This window comes from Dunckerocampus dactyliophorus, chromosome 20 (assembly GCF_027744805.1).
Source record: "Dunckerocampus dactyliophorus isolate RoL2022-P2 chromosome 20, RoL_Ddac_1.1, whole genome shotgun sequence".
Classification (NCBI taxonomy): Eukaryota; Metazoa; Chordata; class Actinopteri; order Syngnathiformes; family Syngnathidae; genus Dunckerocampus; species Dunckerocampus dactyliophorus.
Window position 1 is genome coordinate 6,696,495 of NC_072838.1, and position 10,843 is coordinate 6,707,337.

Below are 10,843 nucleotides of genomic sequence, written 5' to 3' on the forward strand. Positions count from 1 at the left end.
GATTTTTAATAATTGTGTTATTGTGTAGATGTATTTTTGCCTGTGTCTCGATATAATTGAATACATTATTAATGCAAAATAAATAATAATTATGAAAATATGTATATTATTTGACTGAATCATTATACATATACTAATTAAATAACGTAAATATTTATATATGTGTGTGTGTGTGTGTGTGTGTGTGTGTGTGTGTGTTCAGACTCTAATAACCACGGAATGAAAATGATGCAAATGGAAGTGAGATGGCAATGACAGCTAAAGAGTACAATGTAATGTGATTACTTAGGAAGGTTGAGACCAGTGGCGGAGCTACGGGGTGGCCATGGCCACCCTTGGTCTCCGGCCACCCCAGTAGCCACCCCCACGGCTGGGGTACAATTTTGACAAATGCAGCTCTTTGTGCAGAACATTACTTTAGCCTAACCGCCGTTTCCGCTTGGACGCATTTCACAGCAGCACACAACTTTCCTTTGTGGGGGAGCTGTCAATAAAACCGCGTCTTACATGAACTCCAAGCAGTAGGTACGTTTTCTGTGAATACTTTGGTCAAGTTTTCTCACTATGTTGACTTTGACTTCAATTCTGAAACGTGATTAACGTTAATAATGGAAGCCAAAGAGTCTACAGTTAAAATATGAGCGCTGATCGGCATCCACTTCCGTATTATGCCTCGCGCGGGTTTGGCCGCCATGATGGGGAGCAGAATCCAGAAACTATGCATTTAAAGATATGTCCTCGGCACACCGCTCAGCTGTTAATTGTTTTAATGAACGGCCCAAACGCAGTGGCGGAGCTACGGAATGGCCAGGAGTGGCCGTGGCCAACCACCCCACTGGCCATCTAGACAATTCAGGTTTCAACTTATTGCCGCCCCTATGTGAGTAATGGTCCCACCTTGGCCACTCCAATGAAAAATGTCTGTCTCCGCCACTGGCTGAGGCTGTATAGACGTGTGTGTGCGTGCGTGTGTGAGTGAGTGAGTGAGTGAGTGTGACGCGCACGCACACGCACACCCAAGCGCAGCAGCATGAGTGAATGGAGACGCGCCATGGAAGAGTGAAGAAGAGGACGCAGTAACACCGCGGCTTCACTTCTTACTTTTATCACAATATCCCAATTCCACATTACTCCCAACTTCTCCTACTTGTTATTACAATTCTCCATTTCAGTCCTTTCGAGCAAATCCAGGCAGCCAACAACTTTGGCATCATGCACTTGCGTCTTTTGACACTTTTCATGCTTTTCCTCGCCGTCGCTCAATTGTTTTGTGAGGACAACCTGAGAGAAGACGACGACTTGTGGACAACAAACGACCACGTTCAGGTACTACCACCTATTTCACCACCTCTTATTGTCTCTTATTAAAGAAAGAAAAGTTAACTAAGACTTAAATAGAATGGATAGCCTAGTATATAATATATAATAATGTCTAATGAGATGGATTATGTAAGTTTTATTCTACTTGCAAACAGACACGTATTATACAATTATAAAATAATAATAATATCAAATATAATGTCATATATACTGTATTTATGAATATATATATTGATATTATAATATATAGAATTGTTTTAATTAAAAAAAGATTTAATTGTAATTATTTTTCATCATTTTTTTTAATCAATTTCTTTGTATGATGTACTGTATATATATTATTATACTCTACAAAGAATTCTCAAGCACACAGGCAAAGTTGCTGGTCAAATAAATATGTTTCTTAACTGCAATTTTATTGTCATATGTTTGTGTTCATATTATTTTATATTTTATCGTATGTATTTGTAAAATATTTGTAATATTTCATTGTAAATCATTTTGAAATAAATTTTTTGTAGATACTGTATATAATATTGACAAATAGGTTTCTTACTTTATTTTTGAACTGCAATACGTTTACTCATATTGTATATACATTTATAATATTGACTTTAAAATATTTGTAATATTTCATTGTAAATATTTTTGAAATGATGGTTTCATTTAAAGTTTTTTGTGTATATATAATATAAATAAATATGTTTCTTAATTTTATTTTTTTTTACTATAATATGCTTACTCATATTATTGTATATTCATTTATAATATTTACTGAAAAATATTTGTAACATTTCATTTGAAATATTTCTCTAATGATTATTTAATAGTACATAATATAATACATAATATAAATAAATGTTTCTGACTTAATTTTTTAACTGCAATATGTTCACTCTTATTATTGTGTATTTGTTTATATTTACTTTAAAACATATTTGTAATATTTAATCCTAAATACTTTGACATTATTAATCATTGAATTTACATTTTGTAGTATACATATATATATATATATATATAATACAAGTAAATATGTTTCTTACGAGAATTTTTCATTGCAATATATGTTTATTCATATCATTGTATATTTATTTTTTTATTTATAATATATATTTTTTTATTGTAAATTGTTTTTAAATTTTTTTCTTAATTTTAGTTATTATTTAATTAGCTTTTTTTTACATAATTAATTATTAATTAGAGAAATTTTACATTTTAAATAAGCAAAAGGTTGTTTTGTTTAATGTATGTATATTTTGTGTGAATATTATATGTCAGGACTTTGTTTCAGTGTGTCAAATAATTTTCTTGCAAACTAATGAAGACACAAACAAAATGACAAACATTTTCAAAATGAGCGTGGAGCCAATGTAAATAAAGTGTGGACAAAATAGAGGTTCCTATTACTTGATGGCGATATCTTTCTCCAAGGGGGGAGGGATTGCAGGATGAGGCTTCATTGATATGAACGGCACGTCCGCTGTTTGACATTGTGAACTGGAGAGATGCCAATCGGCAGCCTAAACAGCGCGCTCGGCCCATTCTGCAAATGAATTAGCCAACAATAAATCATTACAACAAGACATTAGGGCCCCCCCACCCCCGCGCCCACCCCCGCGCCCACCCCACATACCCTCCTAGTTCCGCATCTCAGACTATCAGACTAATGCACACTGGGAAGAGATTGAAATGGACACACTTTGACCGTGCCCACACTAACATGGGTATTTCCAAAAACGCACATTTTGGTAGAGAAAATCTCCGTCCACAGCAGTGGTGTCCGCATAAAAACGCACAAAAACGCACAAAAACACAAGCACAGCTGGCTTGGTGGCGTGATAACTCACATGTTCATAAATACAGTCGTTCCTCGCCACTTCGCGATTTGAATTTCGCAGCTTCACTCTATCGTGGTTTTATTCAAATATTTTAATGAACTCATTCGATCCCAGTCATTTTTCATGAGACACACCCCTTCAGTACCGGCCAGTTTAGACAATTTAGACTATCTCAAGGCACACACAATATTGTGTTCTACGGCTATATAAAGATGGAACTTACAAAAAGAAAGATTAGACTCTCGTCTTTCATCAGAAAAAAAAAGTTTGTTTCTACCTTTTTCCGTTCTTTAGTAATCAGCAGTAGAACATAGGTTAGTTTCGGGAAAATAGTGGTTCCTGACTAAAAAAAAACAGCTGTTGAAAAGATACATTTTCAGCATAACTTTCACTTTGACACAAACGTCTTGATTTTGTGACAGCTCAAATTTCTAAACAACTATACCAACATAAACAACACAAAAAGGGTTGTTTCACACCGAAATAACAATGTATTTACAAATATAACACCATTAACTATTTACAATTTTCACATTTGGAACTAAACTGTTCGTGTATGCATAAAAATTTCCCTACAATGCGTAACCTTCTGCCCGCTACACTCCTCCATGCTCTTCCACTTCCTCCTCGCTGTCGAGTGTGTTTTTACCGTCCACATGATCTCTGCCTAGCTCTTATCAAATCCACTTCTGCCACCTTGTGGCCATTTTTATGGCTTAAAACTGCTCTAAAAGTGACATCTATTAGTGTGCAGTTGCGTCATCACATCTTTTTGCCTCTCACGCAAAAAAAAAATGTAAAAGACGTATAAATGGTAATTCGTCTTTCACTTGTATAGCGCTCTTCCACCTGAAGGCGCTCAATGCACTTTGACACTGTTAGCATCAGCAGCAACTGGGGGTTCAGGATATAAGGATACGTCGAGGACGGAGGAGCGAACCCGCAACCTTCCGGTTGGGAGATGACCACTCTACCACCTGTGCCATGCCGCCCCCATCTTTGGGATCGGGCGTTCAGCTTTATAAAAACGTATAAGCACGTCTTTGGTATTGAATGAGTTAATAAATCAGCACTGTTTTGTGGCTGAATACGGCATTGAAGCAAATTTTACATATTTTTTGCCTAAATTAAGCATTTTCAAGCATAAAAATGGCCAAATTAAGTAAAATACAAATATAAGGCATTCAGAAGACGCATTCAAAGAAGTGATGACATTCTGGTCACTAGGTGTCAGTAATTTTACATGGATGAGACAGTATTGGGTAATATAAGTGTAAAGGTGACGATGGGGTGTTCATGTTTTTCAAAAAACGTATTTGTCGTAAACAGGTTTACTGTGCTTTAACTACGAAAATGTTCCATTAAAAAAATAAGGAATCCTACTTCGGAAATTCACTCATCACAGTTGGGTCTTTAACCGGTGAACTGCGCTAACTGAGGGATTATTGTGCAGTGATTCTCATCTTGTTTATCAAATTGCTGCCACTCGCAACTTTCGTTGGCCCCATGGCGGGTTATTTAGCAGTCACCCTCAATGATGATGCTTGACGATGGTTGGCCACTCGATTTTGTGGAACAATTGAGTACAGGGCAACGGCCGAGTTGGTTACGTGCAATATTGTACAAAAACCGAGGCAAAGTTTGCACTTTCCACGAAAGACAACTCATATACGGTATTGTTAAGGCTTGTCAAAGCATCTCCCTGCTGGAAAATGTTGAGTGAATTGACTTGTGAGGCAGCGCCGTCTCCGTCTGCTGGATTCAAAGCTGCAGCACTCTCCTTTCCCCTGCAGATAGCGCCATCCGACCACTTTTTATTTAAGTTACCACAAAAAAATTGCGACAAGGCGGGGATCTGCTGTATTGCTACACGCATCACCAGCAGTTACCATAGCAACACGCTGACCCCTAGGGTTTTAAAAGGTTGAGTAAAATCAAATAAAAAATCCAATGCGTATGGATTATGACTCCCTAGATGTGAGGGGAGGTGTGGGGCTTCTACAATCAATGTCATGATCTTTTTTTTCCCGGTTCTCTCCACAGCACGGCTGGCCTTCCAGCGACCCATTCAGAGAAATCCTTCTGAGGATGACAAGAAAGCCACGGCCACACCAGTTTGTTGGCCTGATGGGCAGGCGCTCAATGGGTAACACTTCTCCAGCACACACTTTGTAGTGCTGTTTGCTGCTTCATGCTCATTCCTTCCTCTTTTCCTCACACAGCCAATTCACAGATTCCCCGCAAAAGTAAGTACCACACGTCACAAATGATTATTTATTTATTTATCATTTTTGAAGAAATTATTTATTTGTTATTATTATAAATTCATTATGAACTTTGTTTGCATACAGGGTGTCCTGAAAGCCTGGACACAAAAATGCATATTATACAACTATGTGTGTGTACATATACACAGTATATACGGTACAGTGGTGTGAAAAAGTGTTTGCCCCCTTCCTGATTTCCTATTTTTTTGCATGTTTGTCACAATTGAATGTTTCAGATCATCAAACAAATTTAAATATTAGTCAATGACAACACAACTGAGCACAAAATGCTGTTTTTAAATGAAACTTTTTGTTATTAAAGAAGAAAAAAAATCCAACCCTACATGTCCCTGTGTGGAAAAGTGATTACCCCCTAAACCTAATAACTGGTTGGGCCACCCTTAGCAGCAACAACTGCAATCAAGCGTTTGTGATAACTTGCAATGAGTCTCTTCCTGCGCTGTGGAGGAATTTTGTCCCACTCATCTTTGCAGAATTGTTGTAATTCAGCCACATTGGAGGGTTTTCCAGCATGAAGCACCTTTTTAAGGTCATGCCACAGCATCTCAATAGGATTCAGGTCAGGACTTTGACTAGACCACTCCAAAGTCTTCATTTTGTTATTCTTCAGCCATTCAGAGGTGGACTTGCTGGTGTGTTTTGGATCATTGTCCTGCTGCAGAACCCAAGTTGGTTTCAGCTTGAGGTCACCAACAGATGGCTAGACATTCTCCTTCAGGATTTTTTGGGAGACGGCAGAATTCATGGTTCCATTTATCTCAGCAAGTCTTCCAGGTCCTGAAGCAGCAAAACAGCCCCAGACCATCACACTACCACCACCATATTTTACTGTTGGTATAATGTTCTTTTTCTGAATGTGGCATTACTTTTATGCCATATGTAATGTTTCCCAAAGGTCTTGGGGATCATCAAGATGTTTTCTGGTAAAATTGAGATGAGCCTTAATGTTCTTTTGTTCAGCAGTGGTTTTGGTCTTGGAACTCTTGCAACCAGTTATTACATTTAGGGGGCAATCACTTTTTCACACAGGGCCATGAAGGTTTGGATTTTTTTTTCTCCCTTAATAAAAAAAAGTTTCATTTAAAAACTGCATTTTGTGTTCAGTTGTGTTGTCATTGACTAATATTTAAATTTCTTTGATGATCTGAAACATTTAAGCGTGACATGAGTTCATCATTTGGTGTCAGAATGAAGCGAGGAGTTGCACTTCTATTCACACTGGCTGCCATGTTTAGTGCAATGGTGTCCATCGTGTTTTTATTGGCCCGCGCATATTCTAAATACACAATCCCAATCAATATATTAGGACGTAGATGAGAACATCACTTTAAACAAAACAAAAAATGTAAACATCACAAGACAGGTTTCAAATGTTGAATGTTAGACTCAGTAATCCCTCGTTTTTCGTGGGTAATTGGTTCCAGACCCAACCGTAGTAGGATTCCTTACTTATAAATGGAATACTTTTGTAGTTAGAGCATCGAAAACCTGTTTACGACCTCTGAATATGTTTTTTATCATTATGAGAGCCCTCTGGACATGAAATAACACCCCTGTAATCACCTTTACACTCCTATTACCCAATATAGTAGACATAATAAGAGAAAATAAGACAAAATATAGACTCACACATGCATTGGGAGAGTTCCTTGTTCTTTTTTTACTTCCTGTTCTGTACAGTACTTCCTGCATTGGCTGTTGTCTCATCAGTGTAACATTACTGACACCTACTGACCAGTGTAGAATACTACATATCATCACAACATCTTTGAATGTGTCTTCTGAATGCCTTAAATTTGTATTTTAGCACAGTTAGTCATTGTTATGCTTGAAAATGCTTCATTTTGGCAAAAGAAAAAATATGAAAAATGTGCTTAAGTATGCATATTTTTTTTACTAATAATAGGCGGTTTTCAGTAGTTATAGTTATGTATTTAAAATATTGAATATATTTTGGAAAAACCGTGATAGAGAGAAGCTGTGAAATTGGAAGCACGAAGCGGGGAGGGATTACCGTCTTCCATTTGAGACACAGCCAAGGCTTCGGCGTACGTGTTGTACTTTGTCTTCTCAACTTTTCAGCTGAACGTCTTTTCTTTTTCCAGGGCATAAAGTCAACTCTTTTGTTGGGTTGATGGGGAAAAGAAGCCAAGAGGAGCCAGGTAATGACACTCCGTGGAATGTACTCACATTTCCACCAACGAGTGCCGTTTGCGCTGCACTTTGGAACTTGAAAGAGAAATGTGACCGTGCTTATAACCTGCTGGGACCCCAATACAGGGGGCAGCGTGGTTTCATTTGTGTTGCTATGGTAACTGCCCCGGGTTTAAGAGCTCATGTAACAGTTGAAGTTCTAGCAACAAAGGAAAGGATATACTGTATGTCTCATACACATACTGAACAGTACTACTTGGTGGAACTGAGTTATACTGCTTGGCTACCCAACAAGTGTGTTGAGGCTTCCTGTTTGCTTCCTCCTGCAGATTCCTATGATTGGACTACAGTACAGATGGACGACGCCCGCCGCTAACGCTGCCAAGTCCTTACCTGCCTGCGTGTCACCTTGACATTCCTCATCTGTGAAAGCTGTTCATTGTTGTTAGTCCAATAAAATGATTGTGTTTACACCTTTTAGACATGGAGTTCTACCTGTGCAAGTCTCATTTGTACAAAACTGTTGGAAGGGGGGAGTAGGAGGTGGTATCACTGGAGGTGAGAGTGCAAGGGGCAGTGTCAGAAGAGGTGGTATTATAGGGGACAGTATCATAGGAGACCGCACGGTGGCCTCATGGTGAGCATGTTGGCCACACAGTCAGGAGATCTCTGTGTGGAGTTTAGTGAGGATAAGCAGCATAGAAGATGGATGGATGGTATCATAGGAGGTGGGATTATAGGGAGTAGATCATAGGTGGCATCATAAAGGGGAGTATCATAGGGCGGTGGTATCATAGGAGGCAGTATCATAGAACATTGTATCAATAGGGGTGGTGTGATTGGGGTGGTATCATGGGAGGTGGTAACAATGGAGGTGTTATCATAGTGGCTGGCATCATAGAGGTGCTATAATAGTGGGTGGTATCACTTGGGGTTTTCTCAGAAGGGGCAGATTCAAAGAAGGTGGTATCACATAGGAGGTGGTATCATAGGAGTAGTCCCACTGGAGGTAGTATCATAGCAGGTGGTATCATAGGGGGTACTATCACAGAAAGTGGTATCAATGGGGGTAGTGTCATAGAGGCTGGCATCATAGAAGGTGTTATAATAGTGGGTGGTATCATGGGAGGCGGTAGCATCAAGGGTGTTGTCATAGGAGGCAGTATCATAAAGGGTGTTATCACTGGGGGTCGTGTCAGCAGGGGTGGTTTTATAGAAGGTGGTATCATAAGAGGTAGCATCATAAGAGTGGTCCCACAGGGGGTAGTATCATACAAGGTGGTATCATAGGGGGCAATACCACAGAAAGTGGTATCAATGGGAGTAGTGTCATAGAGGCTGGCATCATAGAAGGTGTTATAATAGTGGGTGGTATCATGGGAGGCTGTATCATAAAGGGTGTTGTCATAGGAGGTGATATCATAAAGGGTGTTATCGCTGGGGATCGTGTCATAAGGGGTAGTATCATATGAAGTGGCATTTTAGGTGGCGGTATCACAGTGGGGTTGGTAGCAAAGTGGCTGTCATCATAGCGGTGCTATAATAGTGGGTGGCATCACGGGAGGCGGTATCATTAAAGTGTGTTGTCCTAGGAGGTGGTATAATAAAGGATGTTATCTCTGGGGATCGTGTCATAAGGGGCATAGAAGGTGGTATCATGGGGGTGGCATGATAGGTGGTGGTATCATAGGAAGTGACATTTTAGGTGGTGGTATCACAGAAGGTGGTATCATAGGAGTAGTCCCACTGGGGGTAGTATCATAGGGGATGGTATCATAGGGAACAGTGTCATAGGAGATGGCATGATAGGAATGGTTCCACTGTGGGTAGTATCATGTGAGGTGGTATCATAGGGTAGGAGATGGTTATTCTAAAATGCTTATTAGTTTCAGTCACATTTTAGTCCGTTTAGAATGTGATAGTTTTAGTCCAGTTTTAGTTGACAAAAACTTTGTAGTCTAGTTTTAGTTTTAGATGAGTATTAATTGATTTTGATGGTTTATTAACCACATGACTGGAATCCACCATTTATATAGTCGCGCTTTACGTCTTCAACGTTTTTCTCTGGTTAGGCGGTGCTCATCTGTAAGAAATACTCCACAAGTAGTGGTTGAGTGTAACACAATGGTGACTGGAGATGACAGCTGCACTGTTCATTTATCTAAACGTGTTTTCCACCCATAAACGAGGAGAGAAAACCAGCGTGTGTTAATAGATTGTTTCTCAGTAGCACAGGCTGCCCTCTTGTGTTCCACAGAGGTACTGCAACATAAACATGCTGCGTGCAAACATCGTTCATTTCTTGGAACGGCAACCAAAATGAAACAAAAACAAAGATGAAAACATGCAATTGGTTATTAAGTGTAAATCGTGGTCTTATTCATTTCGGTTCACTTCTTTTTCCAGGATGGAATGATAATCCAACACAATGTACGTCTTGATTTATTCTTTTAATAAGGTTGCACATCATTTGAATATTCCCATCACCGTAGTTTATTCGTGGAAAGCACTGTGTTGCGTGTATAAATACATGTATCCTTCGCTGGCTCCTTCCTGAAGAGCTGTGTCCCAAGACTTTTGACCACAGCGTGCGGCAACAATGTATGGAATTAGCAGGTACAATTGGCTAACAGTGGAACCTCCAAAAACACACCGGAAGGTTGCAATCCAACAAGAAAAAGTCATCATTTTACGAGAACAGGGTCGTAATATTGTGAGGAAAAAATAAAGTCATCATTTTATAAGAAACAACGAAGTTGTAACTTAATGCGAGGAAGTATCATGGGAGGTGGGATGGAGGAGGTAGCATCACAGCGGGTGGCATCAGAGGACATGTTATCATATGGGATGATATCATAGGAAGTGCTATATTGGGTGGTATTATGGGGGTGATATCACTGGGGGCGATATCATTGGAGGTAGTATCACTGCGGGTATCAGAGAAGGTGACAACATAGGAGGTGGTATCATGGGGTGGTGTCATCGGAACTGGTATCATAGGTGTCTGTATCATAGGAGATCGTATCGTGGGGGTGGCATAACAGGACATGTTATCATATGGGGTTATATTATTAGGTGGCATTATGGGAGGTGGTATCACTGGAGATAGTAACATTTGAGGTAGTAACATGGGGACAGTATCATAGAAGGTAGTAACGCAGGGGGTGGCATCACAGCAGGTGGTATCACTGGGGATGGTAACGTTGGAGATGGTCGCAAAAGTGATGGTATCATGGGGTA

General features: G+C 39.4%; 1 protein-coding gene across 2 annotated transcripts; it reads left to right on the forward strand.

Moving 5' to 3' along the window:
• Positions 1-534: 534 nt before the first annotated feature.
• On the forward strand, positions 535-8,083 carry tac1 (tachykinin precursor 1). Of its 2 annotated transcripts, XM_054764062.1 has the most exons (6): positions 543-880; positions 1,173-1,326; positions 5,205-5,307; positions 5,384-5,407; positions 7,555-7,611; positions 7,933-8,083. In XM_054764062.1, the coding sequence occupies exons 1-6, from the start codon at positions 804-806 to the stop codon at positions 7,977-7,979; spliced, it is 462 nt and encodes a 153-aa protein (XP_054620037.1). In that variant the 5' UTR covers positions 543-803; the 3' UTR covers positions 7,980-8,083. The 2 variants fall into 2 exon arrangements, with proteins under 2 accessions (XP_054620036.1, XP_054620037.1); XM_054764061.1 differs by lacking the exons at positions 7,555-7,611; positions 7,933-8,083 and adding an exon at positions 5,513-5,715 and having other exon boundaries at positions 535-880.
• Positions 8,084-10,843: the final 2,760 nt, after the last annotated feature.

What these genes read in the sequence shown, in the direction of transcription:
- tac1 (XM_054764061.1), top strand. Translation starts at nt 804, where the DNA reads ATGGCCAGGAGTGGCCGTGGCCAACCACCCCACTGGCCATCTAGACAA. An exon ending in CAACAAACGACCACGTTCAG is followed by an intron (nt 1,327 to 5,204) that starts GTACTACCACCT and finishes TTCTCTCCACAG; the next exon opens with CACGGCTGGCCTTCCAGCGA. An exon ending in GATGGGCAGGCGCTCAATGG is followed by an intron (nt 5,308 to 5,383) that starts GTAACACTTCTC and finishes TTCCTCACACAG; the next exon opens with CCAATTCACAGATTCCCCGC.